Source organism: Vanessa cardui, chromosome 11 (genome assembly GCF_905220365.1).
Source record: "Vanessa cardui chromosome 11, ilVanCard2.1, whole genome shotgun sequence".
Taxonomy (NCBI): Eukaryota; Metazoa; Arthropoda; class Insecta; order Lepidoptera; family Nymphalidae; genus Vanessa; species Vanessa cardui.
The window spans coordinates 9237746-9260475 of NC_061133.1; the positions used below are offsets into that span (position 1 = coordinate 9237746).

Below are 22730 nucleotides of genomic sequence, written 5' to 3' on the forward strand. Positions count from 1 at the left end.
CGTGCCTTTAAAATTTTTCTTCCGCGTTTCCAAGGTCCAGGTTTCCAAATTAAAGTTATATTTTGAATATTTAGAAACATTGTACACATTTCTTGTAGAAAGTTTTAAAGAAATGTAACGAAATGGAACAAACCGTATTGGCTTGGAGACTTAGCTCTCATGAGATTTATTGGTGCTTAGATTGGCATCGTTATCAAACCAATGCTCTAATCAACGCTAAAATATTTGACTCGGCGAAAAAGAAGGCATTGGCTACAAAGAAAAGTTACTTTAGGCTTTGCTTAAAAAAATTACTTTCATTTTTAAAAGTTCAATAAATTTTATTTTATATATAAACAGTAAATGTAACGAAGTCTTTACTTTTCCTATTTAATAAGAAATATGTATATGATTAATATATTTAAAGTAGAATTAGCTATCGTGTAATAAATTCCAAATGTCAAAACTTAATTTTAAATTACATAAAATCAATGAAGTTTATTTTCTTTGTTAAATAAGTATATTTAACCGTGTTTGTAGTTTTACAACATTCATGTAAATCTTATGCATTGTATGTTTTAATCATGCTCAGCCATTTATAATAATCGTCATCGCATAAAAATAGATCGAACCCTCGCTCCGAACGAGAAAACATCATTATCAGTCGGAGTGAACGATTACAAATCTGATTCATACCTAATTCTAAAGCTCTGTACTGACGTCACAGACAATCCAACATACAAAAAAACACTTAAAGTTCTTTAGATTTGGGTGCGGTTACATACTTGGCGTATATCGTCAGTGGTCTCAACGGATTTATTTATTGTGTATGACGTCACGCGCCATTGACCCCCGCTTCTGCGTCTAGGTCGATCACTCGACTCAGTGACAACTCATATTATTAGACTTTGTGCTTTCGTACTACTAGTCTTATTAATGGATCTTACCGAGAATACTTTTACTACTAACGAAATAAAAATGTCGAAAGATTAAAGAAATATAGTCAAAGAGCTTTGTAGGCTTTGAAGAAAGAAGCGTGCCGTCTTTGAATTATCCAAATATAATCAATTGAAATTATATTTAAGATATATTATATATCTATTATATTGTTTAGAGTGATTCATCAGTCACGAGATATGAGTCATATAATATGTTTTAGAACATGTACTTAACGAAAGCTAAAACAAAAATATTAGAATAATTTCAAATAGTTACTTATATATCCTAATCAACAGATTTTTTGGTTATTCATATAGACACTATTTCAGTACATCATTACATAGTATAAAACGAAGTCGCTTTTTCTGTCCCTATGTCCTTTTGTACGCTAAATCTTTAAAACTACACAACAGATTTGGATGCGGTTTTTTTTAATAGATAGAGTGATTCGAGGGGAAGATTTGTTTATATAATGCATGAACAATATAGTAAAGAAACACTGATAATTTTAGAAGTATGCAATGTGATGTCGTAAATTAACAAATTCTGTAGTGTATTCAGTATTAGTATTGCACCCGTGCGACGCCGGGGCGGGTTGCTAGTTACAACTTACAAATATAATTGAAGATGACATTTTTATTTATGAGATTTTCAATTGTATTTTATTTTTTATTATTGCATGTTTTTCAACCTAAGATTGGGTTCACTTGAATACAATTTCAATTGAATAATAATCTGAATTATAGTATATTTATCCTTCTTTATGCTAAACTGAAGCATATTCAGAGAATACTAAGAAAGTTACATTTTGGTACATATTGTAAATTAATAACATAGTACCATATTTTACGTACATATGTACTTTAAATGATTAGTTTACATTAAATAACGAGACACCTTGTACGCAATCATGAAACAGTAGTTATTTTTAAGTATAATTAATCTTTACATATGTATTGAAGTCATGTTAATATAATACATGATGGTATTTATCTTCGCGTTAATATATCGAGAAAATATATAAAGTTACATTACCCCTGAATTTTCATGATTAATTTGTGCTAATACATTTCGTCGTGAAGGAAAACATCGCGAGGAAATCTGTGATGAAAATCTGCCACATGTGTATTCAAATATCAAAGGAACATAGCCTCAGCCGACAGCTGGGTTGTCCACATAAATGATCCGTTACTTTTTTACTTCATTAACTTACAAATGTCAAAACAGTTTATGTGTTTGGATATCATACTAATATTGTAAATGGGAAAGTTTGTAAGGATGGACGTGTGTATGTTTGTTTAGTCTTTCACGAAAAAACTACTGAACGGATTTGGGTGAAATTTTACAGTAATATAGGTTATACATCAGAATGACATATGGTCTACGATTTATAATGATTTTATGTAATTTGGTCATTATATAACGATATATATCAAGTACCCGTGTGACGCCGGGGCGAGTCACTAGTATATATACATATATAGGCTTAAATGTCGTCTCGAGTATTAAATGTTTGTTATATTATCTAAATTCTTATTTAAATTAGCGAAACGTGAAGTATCACAGTGCTGAGTGTGTTTGTATTGTCGTTTAGCACTCCAATTGACCTTCAATTCGTTACGTACGGTGAGAATTTTGTATAACAAGTTATCAGCTACGTCTTCACACAATTTGTACTGTTAAATATTCGATATAATATTAAGATAACGCAATAAAAGGCGCTATAATCCGGATCCATTTAAGTTATTTACCGAGATGTGTTCGCCACGTTTATAAAGGTCAATAGGCTAACTACTCGAGCGGGAATTTTCAAATCATTTTAAGATAAAAAAATGTAATTATCTCGATTACAATTTTTTTTAAATTAACGTTTTTCATTTGTTTTAAAATTGGAGAAATTTGAAATGATATTGTTTTCGTTGTATGTATTTCATTTACATTATATTTTTTAAAATGTATATATTATACGTTTTATATTTTAGTAACAAAACAGGTGTTTGGCTGTCTGAATATTATGTAAGTATTGTATTACTTATATTAAAAAAACAATCGCTTCTATAGGTTTCATAGTAGAATATATACGCCCGTCTGGATAGGTACCACCCACTTATCAGTTATTCTGCCGCCAAACAACAGTACTCAGTATTGTTGTGTTCCGGTTTGAAGGGTGAGTGAGACAGTGTAACTACAGGCACAAGGGACATAACATCTTAGTTCTCAAGGTTGGTCGCGCAGTGACGATGTAAGGAATAGTTAGTATTTCTCACAGCGTTATTGTCTATGGGTGATAGTGACCACTAACCATCAGGTGGCCCATACGCTCGTCCGCCAACCTATACCATAGTTAACTATATATATATATACTAACTTTAACTTTCATTAAATATGTACGTAGAAATAGTAACTAGGCATAATATAAATTTGTAACCAGTGGTAGATTTTCATTAAATATAATCACGTAAAATTATTCTTGTATGCTCCTTATTAAAAAGTTATTTTATCATGATGAAAAAAAAATTGTTTGACGTCCGGCCCGATAAATTGACGCGATTACTATTGGTCTAAAACTTGATAATTCTACGATATTCAATTCAAAATTTCGAAAGTAAAATAAGATTGGTAATTAGTATGTAGTAACTTTTACAATAAATAAATAAATATGATTTGTGGTGCTTAGTTATTTGGTCAGCCGTGACTAAAATCGGCCGAATTTCACTCGAAAGAAGCTAACATTGCAGTCGTGATTTTATATCAAGACTTACTGTATTACAAAATAAAATACAATAAGTTATGATATGAAGATACATAATATACAACTAACAGCTAAAATGAATGGGACAGTTTCGAATAAATCTTTTCAAAATTAACTTATTTCCAAGCATTTAAATTATATACTAGAAAAACAAAGCGTATTGTCTTGTTAAGCAATACATCGTTCCGAGCGACAAGATATTTGCGGAGTAAACCCACTTAGAGAAACGACGCTATGACGCAGAGTTCCATTTCATTCACATGAATTTAAATTTTGTTTAGCAACTTGTACCTTTAAAACAAAGTATTACACTGTATATTGAAAAAGTTATTTATCTTGCAACGAGAATAAGAATACCAATTGGTAATATTGGTAATATAAATTTGCAATTGGTAATATTGTTAAATTATTTTTTACGACCCGCCTGGCTTCACACGGGTGCAATGATATGATATCACAGTAGAAACTTCCAAAATTATCAGTGTTTCTTTACTAAATTGTCCACGTCCATATTTAAAAAATCTTCTCGAATCACTATTAAAAAAAACCGCATCAAAATCCGATGCGTAGTTTTAAACATTTAATCATACATAGGGATATAGGGACAGAAAAAGCGACTTATTTATTTATACTATGTAATGAAGCTACGTTGCTATCGGTACTTCGAAAAACCTTCGTTTCGAATCGAGTTTAAGTATTAAAACTATTATATTGATCGTTTTATTTCGGTAACGGTTTTCCATTTACAGATTTTTGAATACAATTTAAATTCATTTAACTCATAACTGTTGAGAAATATGATGCGGTTAACCGCAAACTGAATTAACTAATTTAGACTTGGAATATTAAAAACTAATTTCTTATCAATGGATAGATTAAATTTGAAAGGAAATTTCCTTCTTTAATTGGTTATGCATTTCCGTCTCTGATTAAATATATTATTTATCAATTAATAAATGAACATCAAGATGTTAAATATTATTTAAAATTTTACAAAATAGAAGGGCATCTTTTTTCTCGTATTCGATAAATACTATGATATATATATCTATACTCTATACTACTATTATAAATGCGAAATTAACTCTATTTGTAACGCTTTCATGGCCAAGCACTGAACGGAATTTGATAAAACTTCAATTGGTCGTCTGTCGATCAACCCTTAAAACACAAGCGAAACCGCGAGAGACAGCTGATATGTGTAATAATGTAATGCTTAATAGCGAGGTTTGTTAGTATTCTATCAAAATAAAGCATTCGTTTGTTTATTTATTCATATATGCCTTAATAGCCCAGATAACGAAGGTAAAATAAAAATAATAAATGACCTGGGCCTAAGCATACCTAAAATAAATTTTCAATTCCAATTTTCAATGACCACTAAATACGGAATTGTTCTATGCGAAAATCAAAACATACTGTTATACAGAGCGTTAAACATTTTAGAAATTATTATTTCTAAAGAGAAAACATCGAATCAACATTTTAATATATAAAAACATAAAACACTATGCATTTCAACGTACAGGTTTGTACTATTTTTTAAGTGAATCACAAAATCACATACAAAGCCGTAAAACAGTTAATGTATACCAGATACCGTTTGAGCCTTTCCTACGAAATGTTTTGGGTAATAAATATATTCTAATTGAATCTAAATAAATAAAAAGGTATAAAACGTGTTCCGTAATAAATTCTAAAGAGTGGTTTTATTTGAAAGATACTTTATTATACGTAAAATACATTTTACTTTACCACATGACGTCAGTTTCCTAAACAGATACAAAGTGTTACAGAAATAGCAACACGTAGAATTTTATCCGAAGAAATATGTATCTTAAAGTTTAAATGAACAACGGATGGAAATTAGTTATTTATTATTAAATATATGTCAATGTCTATATAGCTATAAGGTTGAAGATCCCGTGTCACAGATACAAAGTTAGGTCATTAAAAAGTTATTCGATTTTTCTTTTCTCAGTAGCAGTTTTTAGTTTGACAGCTGGCCGCGATCGCGTTACCTCGCTTCGCGAAATTAATTAAATGTCTTGTATTATCTCTATATTTACTCGTCTCAATTGCAAAGCGTACAATTTAATTTGAATTATAGATAATTCTCATATTAATAAGTAATTTGTGTCGCTAATCTACCCCGATTTAAATAAAGTTATCGCTTATAATTTCCAATTTGTTTGAAAACTTTTTGTAAAGATACGAAAGTACTCGTTCACTTCCACACGATTAAAGTATATTTTGGTTTGATATGACGTATCTGTAAGAGATAGTTTCTGTCATTGTTTTTCTTTTTGAGATCAACAAATCTTCGATACACTGTTTTTGTTTTTTTTTTGTTATCGTTTAGGCAACGGTGACTTGGAAAGCGGCCGGACTATATTATCTCCGAAAATAAAATTAAAAATATAAAAAAATATGCAACTTATAGCCAGCCCATGTCAATCAAGAAACTTTTAACGATAAAAGAAATACATTTGTACTATTTTATTGAAACATTGGAAGATATCATTTAAATTAAGAATCTTATTTTAAATAAATACGTATTGAGTTCTATTAACAATCGCATGTGCTTTGTTTAATAGCCATTCCATTTCGATATAGCCGACAAAAATCAGAACACTTTAAAATTTTATTGTTTATGTTTTGTTCTGCTCATCATCGTCTGTGTTCCCATTTGATTAAGAGATAAAATTTATTTTAGATGCAGTAACGCGTAATCAACGTGAATTGTATTTTGAGATCAGTTTTGTTTTTTCAAAACTATATCAATATATGAACAAACAACAATTATAGTAATATTTATAATAATTTTGATTCCACATTATGTATCCTAAATTATTGTGTAGTGTATTAAAATACTTTACTTCGCTTTGCAAATCAGTTTTCAATGATTCACTAGAGACAGATCAGATTTTTGAAATAAGTATTATATATTTATTCTATTTTTTATGAATAATCTATAATAGCAACGACTATTATTACATTTATAAGGTTTTATACGTTTATTTAACATGCAATAATTAATGTTAACAGAGACAACTAAAGAGTACAGTCTTGTCGTCTTAGTTAGGTGATGAGAATAATCTGTGTCATAAATATATATGCATTTAATTAGAAATTAGAAAGACCATAAAGTACTCGAACGCAATAAACATTTAAGTCAATAGGGCAACAAAACGTATAATACGTATTCGGAACAAACACTCGAGTGTAAAATCTCACACCAACTCGGAATCGCGTTTATTTCAGGAATCGGCTGGATCTGATCCAAAAACGAGTATAATCGGAAGCCGGTCACTTTTCCCGCTGACTCAACCACTGACTAACTCCTCTCCAGTGACTCCGTTTTACGAATGTCAAAGATTCAGCCCACGTGCTATTTTTATATGACAATCCCGAACTATTTTTGAAATCTTATTTGTAATTTACTCGGAATATAATCATTTGGTCGGTACTGAGATTTTTTTTTTTTTTTGATGATTTATTAGATAAATATACACGTTACTCATGACATTGCATCTATTAATATAATTATTGACGCATTAATGGCATTTAGCTCTATAATGAGTAGTTCAATCCCTATTGGAAGTTCTGTAAAACTTACCTAGGTAATTGGTACAATTGCATCGAACGAAATTTCATTAAAATAGATTCAACAGTTAGCCATGAACGAAACATGTAGACGTCTAATTTTGCATTCATAACGTTAGTACAAAGTATCTCGTGATTTTGCAAGATAATTACGCTTGGATAGTGATGTACTGAAGGGAAAAAAATCGATAATATTTTCGATGTTTCTGTGAACACACTTAGGATGATTCTGTTGACAGTGTTAAATAAGATTGATAGCTGAATAGTCGCTCGTACATGCGAGGATAACTATTTTCTGTTGTTACACAATCGCTGCTCTATGCCAACTGTTTTCTACGACATTGTCGCGAAAATAATAAATAGATAAAAATATATTTGACGTGTTTGGATATCTATTCCACGTCGATTTTACTATGTCATTGTTATAAATTGTCTATTAATTGTTATTTTTATTATTATTTATTTTTATTTTATAAATAATTTGAAGTCATAAGGTGAAATTGATTATGCTGAAAAATAAACACTATGAATAGTTTTTTTTTTAAATAAATCCATTTTGGAAATTTTTAATTTTTTGTATAGGTTTTTTTTAACTATTAGTCAGTTTGAAATTCAAATTCAGTTTTTGGTGAATCTTACTAGATTTTCATGCAAATTTTTACATAACTATGGAAGGATGAATTAATAAGAAATAAAATAAAAGTTGACTTGAAAATAATCCAACAGTAATTTGCTTGCATATTGACTGACGATGTTTCAGTTAAATCGGAAACTTGACATGTTTCTCAATTTTGGTTTATAGAACTCAATAAATTCAATTAAAAGGAAATGATTACTTTTATATTATTTCTTAATCAACAAATCCACTTCACGCACTTAAGATTAATATTTATTTCAGCCTTAACAAATAATACGTCTGAATGCATCCCTATCCTAAAGAGATCAATCCGCTGTGTTAATTTGTAAACATATCACTCAAGTATCAGGTTTGAAGATTCCGATATGTTCCAGAGACATTGTTATCCACCATTGATTAATACGTACAATTTTCATTATATTTATTCTTTTTTCAACACTACTAAAATTAAAAAGTTTTTAGAAAAAATTAAAAATATAAAAACTATTTTGTAATTTAATAAATAAATTTTTGAGCCCACTTTGAGGCATTATTCATTTTACATTATATACGTCTTATTATACAGAAGATCGGATGAATTTTAGACATTTACTTCAAGGTACGAGGAGAGGTCAGAATGGCATCCTTGACAACTAATCAATGCATGTTAGATCATCACGGAAAACCTGTCTAATGGCTAAATATTTTAACAAGTTAATAAATAACAAAATAACCACTACACAAACATCATAACACGAGTACAAACGTTAAAAATCGTCGTGAAATCGATATTTCGATTCAAAAATCGATTATATTGATATTCACAAGTTGCTCGAATCAACTTACAACGACACGTTCCGAAGTAAACATTGACATTTGCATATGTACAAATGTCTTTTGACTTTTATCGACGTAATTACATGAGACTACGTTATGTTTCAATAGGTACTTATAGCTTGTACTGCGATCGTTTATTAAATACGTAACAAACATCTGTTTTGCTGACGTCGGGTAAAACTCTCGAGATAAAACAAAGATATGGGGTATATTTTAAAAGTCATTATCATGAGTTAAGAGAGCAACATTAAATGATGTAAAACAGATCGGCCTCTGTGAGACGGTCGGATTTGTTCCGCTATGATAAGTGTATTGAATCGTTTTGAAACGAACTTGGTCTATAATTTTGGTTTATTCACTGAAACGTAACTGTATTATGCAAGAATTACTTTATTATTTATATACCTGACCAAAGAAGCGTTCCCGCGCCGCTGCCATGGTTTCGTTTCGTGTCTCACTTTTGACAGAATTTGTATCGGTAGGCTGTGTCATATTTAACGATTCCTGGGATTTTTTAACGGGATCATCAGGAGTTGCCTGCGCCTGCGCAGCCTGAAGCGCAGCTCTCTCACAGTTGTCATCTGCCACTTTCGGTACTGTGTACACACTCTCGTTTACTTTACCACCTCCGACACCGTTAGTCTTTTCACTGTTTTCTTTCTGTTTTTTCTTGTTTTTCTTCTTGTTCTTCGGTTTCTTGGGCGTCTTGCCTTCGTGAAGACGGTCGCTAGCGCAGCACTGCACATTACCCATGTCGAGGTGTGAGCATGTCGCGGTTGCTCGGTCGGCGGGAGTGGGCTCGGTCGGTCGGTCGTTCGAGGCGCGTCGGCGTCGGCGCCGGCTCGCGGAATGAGCTCGTGAGTCCCCGGCGTCGTGGCGCCCACCCGCCCCGGTATTTTTGACGCAAACTTTGGATTCGCGCTGACCGCCGATTACGCGGATGGCGTCCACGAAGGATCGCACCCGAAAGCCAAAACGTTTACGCGTGCCGGCCGCGCTGGCGTCATCGCGCGCCTCGGCCCCCGCACCGCAAGGTCAAGGCGTACTCATTATTCCTCCTGGGCACCCGTCGTCACGAACCGCTCCGTCGAGAAGGCTCAGTGTAGCAACGAGCGAAACCTCAACACCTTCCTCGTCAACTGCGGCCGAGTCGCTACCCGATACTGTTATCGATCACGCAATGTTTACGTTTAGCTACCACGGGAACGGCGAAGTAACCAATGGCGACACGATATTTACGGTCGTTATGCATTTAATTAAATCGTGCGATGCATAGAGTATCAACTCGGCACGTATAATATAACTATTATTTTATACAATTTATTTTCATTGTAAACAACGCGCAATGTTTTGTTTTAGTGCGGTCGTGCCGTGCGCGTTATCAGACGCTCCGAGACTGGCGATGACAGATCGTAGTTATATAGTAACGCGACCACGTGGTTCCGCTATGCATCGAGTTGTAAATTCAATACGCTGACTTATCCACGCTAGAGGGAAACGAATAATTATAATGATGATCAATTTGATGTAATAATATCAGTATCGGAAATTCAAATTAAGAAACGAAACCATTTGTCAACGATTACCTACATTAAACTGTTACCTATATACCAGCACTGTAGCTCTAGTAAACAATGTATATCATCACGTATCAAATATATATTTGTTTATTGTGTACAAGCGAATGTCTCTGACTATAATTAGTCTGTAACGAATCATCCTAATCACAAACCTGTCATGCACGAGCCCCATCATAATTTTGAAGCCCCATTTAATTAATTTTTGCTTTACATTAAAAATAAAAGCATTCTCGATAACTGTACACAGGTATTTTATTGTTTCGTGTCTAAAATAAAATTCGAATCATGCATATAATTATTCCAAGAAATAAAACAGTTTTTAATTGTGTATTTCATTATTTTCGTCAAAGCTAGGATTTGAACAAATTTTAAACACTGAGACGGTTTATTTTAAATAGTGTTGTACATTAAAAAATCACTCTATTATTCCTAAACAAATTGTAATAAAACTTGTAGAGTATACATGCGTAAGCGACTCCGTAGCATATGATATGAAGTGAACTGCTTTCTTTATACTGGCTATCAATGGAAAACCGACCCGCCCTATATAGTCCCAATTTACATTGGAAAATTTGAGAATGAATTTTATAGTATCAAAAAAATATCTAACTCTACCTGAGTTCCACATTTTTTATTAATAAATTCTTGTATGAAGTTTTGTATGTTTCATTCGTTTTACGTCATTGTAGTCATCTATTTGAAATTAATATTGCGTTGGCTTGGTCACTGATAAATAGCAATTACGTTTTTACTACCCTCAGTGCAATAACGATAAGAGACGCAGCCATATTGATTATTGATTGCTATTCTATATAAACGAAAATAATCTTAACAATGTTTTTTAAAAAAGTAAATAAATCACACACACGCAAAACAATATAGAACAATACATATGTGTATATGTATATTACATTTGAAAAAAGTTATTTTTCGTACTCTAATCGTACAAAAACTTATGTAATTGTATTATTAATAAAGAAAAAAAATTCAATAATACAATTATAATAACTATAATTAGGAAAAGCCATTTGTTATAAATATGTTATTTAAATTGTTTTACAATTATTAGAAAAATTTTTTTTTGTATTTTATTTTGTTTGTCTGATTTAATTAAACGCTTTCGATGTATTGAACAATTTATCTACTCATTCTTAATCTTTCAACATTATATCATCATTTGATCGACCTTTCTTGAGTGCGTAGCGTAACTTTTATTCAACATTTTTTTATGTAATATTTTGCGTATGTCATTTGTCCAATTACGCACGTCGTTGCTACTCTGAGAGATAGTCTTGGACAATTTATAAAGTCATGCCTTTAATGTTAGGATTATTATAGGTTTAAAGTATTTCAAACTGATTTTGAGACTTCCACGGTCTGGCCGTACTCAATTCAGTTCTCAAAATTTCTCAAATCAAATTAACAGGCGAACTTTTATCATGATAATGCAGTACACAATTCTCAGCGCAAATACTTGCACTTTAAAACTTTATAATAAAACACATCAATATCCAAGAAACGAGAGTATATCTCTACCAATTCCCTAACTCCTGACTTCTAATTTTATGACAGAAAAATGGCGCAATATTTTACTCTATCTACCCAAAATTTGAATCTGGGATTCTGGGGATGGGATCTGACTAGCTAGATTATCACTTAACTGATAGGAGAGGTTTGGATATATGTATTAAGAAGGTTTGTGTGTTCATTTGTTTCTTGTTTCATTTATAGAATACTAGCTACCCGTACCTCACGCAGGTATAATATACAACTTATAGAATGTAGAACACATACAAAAATAAATAATAAACTGCTATTTTCCTAAAATTTTTATTATTAAAAATTAAAATACAATTCTTTGCTTATTAATAAGATCTCAGACACAGAAAACGGGACGCAAATATGTTTTACACTACGTAAATATAGTAAGTAACCCAAGTTTTGGTGGTAGGGCTTTGTGCAAGCCCGTCTCACCACCCACTCATCAGTTATTCTACCGCCAAATAACAGTACTCAATATTGTCGTGTTCCGGTTTAAACGGAAGATGTTATGTCCCTTATGCTTGTAGTTACACTTGCCGTGTAACTATAAGCATAAGGGACATAACATCTCAGTTCCCAAGGTTGGTGGCACATGATGTAAGGAATAGTTAATATTTCTTACAGCTTCATTGTCTATGGGTGATGGTAACCACTGACCATCAGGTGGTCCATATGTTCGATCGCCAACCTATACCATAAAAAATCAGGAATATTGACGTAATTGACACTGGCATTCCGCCTCCTGATGGTAAGTGGTCATCACCGATCATAGATATTGGTAGTGTATGAAATATATCAGGGTATAGGGTCCCTTATGTCTGTAATTAGTCATTTAATTCATACTTCCAAAGGAACACAATACAAATACAAATATTCGGTGATTCCATATATGACCTACCCAAGCAAGCAAGTAAGCATTCTAAGATAACAAAAAAATTAACTCTTTTGGTTTACATAATAATAGTGGGCGGCTGAAATTTAATAGGAATACATAAGAATAAATTTAAAACTTCAGATAAAATTTCGTTAAATTTAAACTTCGGTTATTTGGGTACGTGTGTCGCAACCTTTGATGGCCAGGAAACCGGGCCACGCGGACTTTTAACGTATCGACGCCTTTCACGCCGACACAACGTGAAAAGAACAACTTTCTGTATTCAACTTACTGGCTTTCTTATCAAGATATATGATAATTTTAAACTTTAATGAAAATTATACGAATTTTCCTTATCTTTTTATTAAAAACCAAGATAGAATAATGAATCTTAATTGACGCTTGCGGTTTGTGCCCCGAGCCATTTAAAAGACTTTTATAATGTTTAACTAAGCATTATTTAAAAACTATATCAATCAAATATGCCTTTGCTATGGTTACTATTAAAAAAGGTGTTATTACCTGTGTTCGAATTTTATTCAAAAATGGTCCAAGAATGAATTAAAATTATGTCATTTCGTATTAACAATTTAATTACGAAAAACCTTGCTACCAGCGAACGAGATTAAAAGGAAAGTGGTAAAATTTTTGGAGATTCGAATTTTAAAATTTATGAAATAAATAAAATAATAAATTTATAAAATTCCGTTTTCTTCTATTGAACGAATGCCTTCGTTTCCAGGTGGGCCATTTACAGTATCTACGCGATGCGTTTGTTTAAAATGAAATAAAAGCAAAAGATAAAAACTCTTGAATACACTGTCTTACCACAATGGAAATTTTCAGTTGAAATTTAATTAAAAATGCTTTACAAAATATGATAATTCGAAAGGTTTAACTTATTACTTTTTTTAATAGTCCTGAATATAAGAATAATTTCAATTATTTAAATATAGGTATGTAACAGGAAACAAAACAGTTATTTTTTCATAGAATTATTTAAACATGTAAATATTCTATTATTTTTAGTCAGAATTGTTTACTAATAGTAAACAATAAACTAAAACTAAAAATAAACTAAAAAAGTAACTGTCATCAGTCTGCAAGATAGACGAATTTAATGGAACCACTTAATTTAATTAATTATTAATAAAACGTAGCTAGAATGAGGAAAGTACTCGCTATTGCGCCAGAAACGTTTCATTATAAACGTTACATAAAGAACCGAATTAATTAAGCATATAACACTAATAAGTAAAACGCACTTACAATCGTTATACCTTTAAAAAACAGGTCATGCCATGGATACGTCATCTCAAATGGTGTCAATAACAACGCATCACTCGTTAACTAGATTTACAGTTTCCGTAGACCTCTGACTGGCGTGACCGAGCATCGTTTCGCTCGTCTGACAGCTACTTCGCGTTATAAACGTAATTATGACAAATCGCATGGAACCAGAGATTTCAGACGCGCCAGTGGGCGTTTTGAACTAACTAATTAACTTGATTCTGAAATTATTCCGGAAATTTAGCGTCTAGAACACGACAAAAGTTGCAAATGGAGATCAAAGAATTAAATATGCTGGTAAATCTGACATAATTTAAGAGTGAAGATAAACCATTTCCCTAACTCATCATTACTAACTAGCAATGCAACAGACGCTTCCGTTTGGTATAAAATAAGATGTTCCGACGGTTAGAAAAGTTAGTCAATTAACTAATGATACTGTTTGGTGAGTATACTTTAATTAGTTTCATCAAGTAAACTTGTACCATCTTACTTCCGACTTTGCAAAATTAATACATCCTTCCTGGAACACGGTATTCGTAATAAAATATACAAAAGCGTACGTTTTTTTTTTATTATTAAGGATATATATTATAAATTCAATTGTAAATTACTATCATATTATGAAATTAAGAAGAAGGGGAAAGGGGGAAGAGAGTGTGAGAGATGGCCCAGTGGTTAGAACACGTGCATCTTAACCGATGATTGCGGGTTCAAACTCAGGCAAGCACCACTGTATATATGTGCTTAATTTGTATTTATAATTCATCTCGTGCTCGGCGGTGAAGGAAAACATCGTGAGGAAACCTGCATGTGTCTAATTTCATCGAAATTCTGCCACATGTGCATTCCACCAACCGGCATTGGAACAGCGTGGTGGAATATGTTTCGAACCCTCTCTTTAATGGAATGGGAGAACTTATCCTAGCAGTGGGAAATTTACGGGCTGTTACTTTACTTACTTTCTGCAATGCAGCTGACTAGCTGTATTCTAGAAGTAATTGATTAAGATTATATTACTAACCTCAGTGTCACTTTCCGAAACCGCTATTGCGACATCTTTGTTTAAGTGTTCCTCTCCCTTATCAAATTCTCTGTTCAGTTCTAATACTTCCAGTTCCAGCTGCGGTGATGATTGCAACTCCTCGATGCCTATGGAGTGCTCCGAGTCGGAATGAAGGATATTTGGAGTTGGCATTTTCAAGATAAGAGGACGAAAGTTCAGACGAGAAATTTCTGGAAAAATGTATAGAGTAATTAGTTTAAAACATCGAATAAATCTTGAAATGAAAAGGAAGCGAGGAAAAAATTTAAATAGAATCACAAAAGATTTAAAATATAAATCTCTGTAAGAACTTAAATTGTTTGTTATTTTTTTTTTAATCATAATGGCTTTGTTATGTAAATTATATTATATAATATTAAAGTCGTATTTATTTCCTGCCACTACAATACTATAATAACCTTGTAAAATCCATGAACTTACCCACGCAAGTTATTTAAATTATAATACTATTTCATTCGCGTAGGCTCAATAAACGAGTTTTGCTTAGTAACCTTAACCGATATATTAAGAATTATTGAAATTACAAAGTTAATGTACTTACTTTTATTTTCGGACTTATCTCTTTTCGTCGTTTTAGGAGCTTCTTGAACGGTTTGACCTTGGGCTGCGTTAGAACAAATTGGTCTAATTGTAATTTTCTGAAGGCCACTGCCGGGAAGAAGCGTTGTGACCACTCGCTTAGGTCTCTCTCTCTCTGGGCTTCTCTGATAATGCCCGTATACTTCGTCAGCCTCCGCATCAATATCGATTAAGCAATCTTCAAATTGTTCGAAGTGTTCCAAATCAGAATCCAGTTCGCTCTTCGAGCCACGCGAGTCTGGTCTATAAAATGATTCGGAATTTCGTCTGCTACTCGACGGTTTAGGTTCGGGTGACGAAAAACTCCTCATGACTGCACTTTTACTTTGACTACTCCGGGGACTGGTCTCATTTTGTGGAGCGGGTGAGGAGTAGCTTCTCGGTAGTTGACTTTTAATCCCTTGCATCCTGTGCTGCTGTTGATTCGCTCTGGTTGCTATTAAACCTCTGCCTCGTCCGCTTTGAGCTAGAGGAAGCTCCTTCCGACGCATCACAGTACGACGACTTGAGACGTGTTTATCTCTATGGAACCTCCGTCCAACTGCTCTGGGAATAGTCCGAATGTAATTTTACCGTACCATGCGCGTGTCTACTTCGTAATGATTGAATTACTATATCGAATAGCAAGGCCGGGTGCAGCCAGGTGATATATAATATGATAAGCACTGGCGATCACGACTGATTTACAAACACTGTTGCTCCACATTGAAATTTGATTAGTCTAAAAGATTTTAGCCCACGCAGGTCATTGATATAGTTCGTATGGTAATCGACCACTCACGTTTTGAATAATATTAAATTAGCGATGTAATACGCGGTTAATAAATTCATTTATATTTTTAATTTTGCAATTAGCGGCACACGCGTGCTTTTCAGCTTACGGCGTCGTTGTTCAATGACGGAGCTTACGTTACGCTACGAAGAAGCGTAGGTTAAGCTCAGGAGGTAGACAACTTTCTCTTTTCCGGTCTCTTGTAATAACCGTCATTCATTAACGAGCCAGTGTCATTACAAAATTCATGTCTCACCAATTTCTATTCTGTCCAATATTTGTTTTCTTTAAAGCTTCAATAATTAACAGTAAAATAAAAGAGTTAATCGTTCAATTTATACTAAGTGGCCGTTTAAAATATTTCGATTTCAAATGGCCTGGAGGCGATCATTTAATTTTCAAGGTGTGTTTTCTTCTACGTAGTATCATGTTATCTTCTAAGTTACACAAACTTAAATAAACTTTTTTTTTATTTTGCATTTAAATAGTTTTGGATGTTTGCTCGGAGTTGTCCAAAAAAACAATTATAAACCCGCAACGTGTTGCTTATTTTATAATATCGTATTGTATCGTAATTAGTTAATTTAAGTAACAAATTCGACAAAAGTCTTTTATATTTTTACATTATCACGTTGATTAGAAGCCACAGTCACTTTTTTAATTTCCTTTAATCTATTTCCCAAAGAAAGTCTTTCCAGATTACATATAACAGTCAGTATGGCAGCCTGAGCCAGTTTTCTTCTTCTGAAACACAAAGGTCGACATATTACGCCAGAGCATAGGATCTTATATTGTGGAAATAACTAAATCAAACATTGTGAGTTGCATACAAATGTTATTTGTCATATTGGAGCAATAACCGTAATTCTTTCAAAGATGCATTGAAATCAATTAAGATCGTATGATTGTTGATTAAATAAAGCGCCATAGATGAAGTGTAAACACGCAACATTACAAGGAACTAGCAATAAAAAAAAACGAAATTAACAGTTATGTATATAATTATTACAAAAGTCATCGACATAGCCCACCGGATTAGTAAGCTGAAGTGGCAGTGGGCTGGTCATATTTGTCGTGGAACCGACAACCGTTGGGGAAAACGTGTTCTAGAGTGGAGACCGCGTCTCGGCAAACGTAGTGTAGGACGTCCTCAGGCTCGGTGGAGAGACGATATACGCAAGGCGGCATGCAGGAGCTGGATGCGAGTAGCCGAAAAACTACAGTGGCGTGCACTTGGAGAGGCCTATGTCCAGCAGTGGACAAAAACGGGCTGATGATGATGTTATAATTATTACCAAAAATACAGCTTACATAGTTCACTTCTACTTCTACTCAACTGTATGCAAATGATGTGAGTCCGTGATGTGCAGATTTCGGATCAGTTCCAGTAGTCTCCCAAAAATTATTGCGAACAGATAGACCGCAGGTAAGTGATCCATTCTTGCGCTATTTCCAGTTCAACGGATCAGCGATGACTTGCAAATCAAGGTTGAAAGTTAATGCTATTATATTTATTTACATAAGATAGATAAACATAGAAAGTAATAGATATCATCTCCCGGTATGATGAAACAAAATATTTGGTAACAAATCATTCGACACTCGTTATTTTTCCGACGCGTTCGATTAACGCCCACGCGATTGGGCCGCCGGTGCGAGCGCTATGACCATCATTTTCCTCTTTGCCTTTTCGTAATTAGACCCCTGAAGAACCGCCATACAAATGACCAAATATTTTGTGTCATCATCTCCCGGTCTATAAGCAATACAAACACAATGAGTCTCGGGTTTTTATAATAAATCATATTAGAGTCTCAGGTGTTTAAATTAAAAATATATTACTATTTTTTATGCAAAATTAAAACTTGCTGGTGTAGTCGATTCACTGAATGCCCTTATTATTATATTTAATTGATACTGAATAACGAGGATTTGGAATTTACGAACGTTTCAGATATTACCAGATTAGCATTGGATTGTAATAGCCCGCTACAGATACGGACACGATCTGCACGTAGCACCAAAGGTTAAATTTAAATATATTTTATGAAATTTTGTCTATATATTTTTATTCCCCGATTAAACATTGAATTTTTTTACTGAGTTTTATTAGGATATATAAATAAATATATAATAAATATTCGACAATGTTACCTACGTACATACATTACTCTGATCCCAATGTAAGTAGCTAAAGCACTTGTGTAGAAGTTAAATGATGGTACTACAATCACCTAGGCTCAAGGCAACAAAGAAAACGAATTTATTTTTGTACAACGACTTCGAGTGGAATCCAACTCGTAACCTCGGAGTGGCGTACCCATGAAAACCGGTGTACACACGGTCGGAACGGTAGAAGACAGAGACTTCTTTGCACAGAAGATGTCTAGTGTTTGTAGATATATTTAATTACAAATTAAAATACTAATATTTGTTTTACAAATCAGCAACTTCGTTTGTTGACTATCCTTAATAGACCCACCATTTTTATGTTGGTGATGGATGGGTCAAGTGGTAGTAAGTATCCATCAAAAATTGCCACCAACCTTGTGACCTAACATGGTATATTCCTTGTAGCTGGCTCAGTCACCATTCAATCTGGAACAGTATTAAATATAGCTATTTGGCAGTGGAATTTCTAATGAGTAGGTGGAACTCTCAGAGGGGATTACAAAGCTCAGGAAGTAAAGGATAATAGGATAAGGATACAACTATTAGTTACTATTAGCGGCCCGTCTCGGCTTCACACGGGTGGTCGAAGGTTTTTTTTAAATATTATTACCCTTAATTTATATTTTTTCGACATGTTTAACAATTGTTGTACTTTAAGTTATTAACACAAAAACCTACATAGCGGTCGGTGCTTCTGTCTGTCTGTATATAGGTAGGACTTTGTTTAATAATATGTATTGATTATTATGATTTGAGAGAGCTGAGATGGCCCAGTGGTTAGAACGCGTGCATCTTAAATTATGATTGCGGGTTCAAATCCAGGCAAGCACCACTATGTATATGTGCTTAATTTGTGTTTACAATTCATCTCGTTCTCGGCGGTGAAGGAAAACATCGTGAGGAAACCTGCATGTGTCTAATTTCATTGAAATTCTGCCACATTCCACCAACCCGCATTGGAACAGCGTGGTGGAATATGTTCCAAGCCCTCTCCCTAATGGAAGAGGAGGCTTTATCCCAGCAGTGGGAATTTTACAGGCTGTTACTTTACTTTTTACTTTATTATGATTTGTTAAATTTTACAATATACTAGTTTCATGGATTTAAACTGCAACTGTTACATAGTTCCTCTGTAAGAATTCACATCGATTCATACTCCTGAAGTGATAACAAATAACTTACACTGATACGCCATTTTGATACGTGTGTTCTATAGATTTTAGTCCATGTTGCATATCACATCAACGTTTTATAATCGTGTTCTGCGGTGAGTTTTGAGTTTATTGTTACAGAATACATCTGTGCTATGGTGATCAATTAATTCATTAAGAATATTTTACGATTGAATCAATTTAATTTACGAGTAGTAATATTCGAAAGTTTTGTGTGGTTAAATTTTTATTGCTTAATCACGTTCGAAGACTGTTAGACAGATTACAATTTCCATAATGAAGTTTTATGTCAGTTTTATGTTATGGCAAAAACAAAGGACACTTTTTGATTTATTCAATAAAAAAATGTTGCCATTATTGCGCAAATACGCATAATAATGAGGGCTCCGTTTACACGAAATTCAAATAATTTAAACAAAAAATATCCTTGATTTTTTGTTTCAATTTTAATTTAAATATAAGTACCATCATCATTACACCATCCAAAACAATTTTTTAATTTTTATATAAACTATTAAATGGACAACAAATATGATCAAAGCAAAATTTGATTATTTTTAAATCTATTTATTTTATTTGTCAATATCCTTTTATAAGCCATTCAATTAACAACTTTCAGAAATCGTCATTTTTCTGACCGGCTCTATACAACCATCTTTTTCATTCATTCACTGAATTGGTTTATTTTAATAGACCTCTCTCGTAGAAAGGACATAGACAATATATTAATTTAAATAATTGTATTAACTAACATGACTTTGTATTTTTTAAATGTTGAAAAAGAGTAACTACTGAGTTTCTTGCCGGTTCTTCTCGGTAGAATCTACTTTCCGAATCGGGTGGTAGTTTCACTTAATTATTAATTGACGATTCAAAAGTTCTTGTAAAAGCCCACTTGAATGCAGTTTATTTTGATTTTGAAAACATTACGAAAACGTGCTGAAAGTTTAATATACGATTTTATTTAACTAAATGATATTGTAACCTTACCTATATAAATATTTTTATTGTATCAAAGGTTATTTAAACCAGTTGATTACGTAGTGCATATCGCTACTACTCTTTTTTTTTTCAATTAAATAAGTTTTATATAGAGACATCTATATTATAAGACCGAAACTATGTAATAAGATAATTAAATTTGCATTTTATTAACACTAGATGGCGTTAAGCGTGGCTTAGTACATAATAAGTAATCCTGTCCAGAGATGGCGTTAATAGGCGCAGTAATTATCCTTTTTTTAATATATATGTGTTAAAAACTGCATGTAACACATTATGCAAAAGACCCGTGACATTAACAGGTTATAATACACTTAATTATTAACACGAAATAAATATTATGTCCAAATTAACTCATTAGTAACGTTAATATCGTCTAATTTTTTAAGAGTTTGATTATTATTTTTCGTTTTTTTAGTAAGAATATTTTTGGAAACTAGAACCTCCGTATTTTATTTTACTTCGATGTGATCAGTCTTCTTACATCCATTTGTTTCTTAATAACAAATTATTTGTTCAAGAACAGGATGAATTGAGAATTATCATTTTTGTTGACTAATGACGGATTTTCCTCTTATTCATATTTGTCCTTAAAGAATGGTCTATATCAGATTGTCAGTAAACTTAAACGTAACAACACATGTTGAAGATATATTTTCATAGATTTTGGTAACGGCGGGACAAGGGTGGATCAACTAGGTGTAATGCGACTTAGCAATACTGTCCTTGGGGCCCATTTGCCTTCTGAGATTTTTGTCTTTTAGAAGGTATTTCATTGATATTTATTACCAGATGTATCGTTCTTATATTTTGACCAAAAATGTGCCTTTGTTTATGACGTTTCCATTTTTTAGAAATAGATACATTAGTTTTACAACTGAAGTTATTAAATACGTTTGGATTTTTGTAAGTTTAATGTATATGAGTAAGTTATGGGCGAGGTGTGTGTAAGATATGTATATATGTACGAGTAAATCATTGATATGAATCAATCAATGTATTATCACAGAGAGAGTAATGCTCATATCTAATGCTACATATTAATATACATATTTATTTACATATTCAAAAAGTGTTAACAGCGTACCTACGACGCTATTTCGTACTTTATAAAAAATTAAATATAGAAAGCCAATTAAATAAAGGAAGAAGAGACTTGAACCAACAATAGAACAGCATCCGTCTGATTTCGACGACTCAACACGTGATCAAAACAAAACATTTAATGCGGCCTTCTGTTGTTGTCTTCAAACTCCGCAGTACCAGTATTTCATGTTGCATGCAATCAGACGCCTTTCTCTAGCCAACCTTTCATCCTTTTAGTGAACCCTTTTTACTCCATCCTTTAGATTCAGTGGTAATGTCTCGATGCCGAACTGAATTAATTATTGACGACCAAAAAGTACTTCATGTAGGTTCTTAATAATTGTAAAAGCGGAGACGTGATCTCCGTCTGTTTCGATTACATAATTAATTATATTCCATGTCATTTTAATTATATCTCGTACACGGTATTTTTGTTTATATTCCTGTAATTATATTGGCAAATGGTAGCTAGTTTATTTATGCCAGTTTGTTATTAACATAATCATATGTACGTTTACATACGTTTTAGGCATAAGATGATTGTTTTGTAGAACAAAAAAACGAGAAATTTTTGTTGAACCTACGAGAAGCTGTCACATCTGAAACCGAATTGGTATACCTTGTACCAATAATTTATTTATTTATATAGTAGCTACTTAGTATAAACAGTTTGGTAGTCATTTATATACTCTACCAAAACAGTTAAATTATAAGTAAAAAAAATAGAGTTGATATTTATTAAATACTTTTTGTTACAAGACAATTTATTTCATTTAATTTTAATGCGTGATTTAGTGTTTTGCGTGGTAACTATTAAACAGTTTCGTATAGGTATTATACTGTAACACACAGTTTACACGCAATTG

The 22730-nt window shown here is 32.7% G+C and overlaps 1 protein-coding gene across 6 annotated transcripts in view; it reads right to left on the minus strand.

The window, feature by feature from the left end:
- Positions 1–16551, minus strand: part of LOC124533899 (NAD(+) hydrolase sarm1) — a 78952-nt gene extending 62401 nt beyond the window's left edge. For 2 of the 6 annotated variants that reach the window (XM_047109467.1, XM_047109465.1), the window contains exons 1-2: positions 15623–16551; positions 15040–15251 (exon numbers count right to left, since the gene is read on the minus strand). In XM_047109467.1, coding sequence (XP_046965423.1) covers positions 15040–15251; positions 15623–16151 — 741 coding nt within the window. In that variant the 5' untranslated portion in view covers positions 16152–16551. Of the gene's footprint in view, positions 1–9134; positions 9859–15039; positions 15252–15622 lie in introns of those variants that run through there. The other 4 variants (XM_047109466.1, XM_047109469.1, XM_047109470.1 and 1 more) reach the window with 4 other exon arrangements.
- Positions 16552–22730: the final 6179 nt, after the last annotated feature.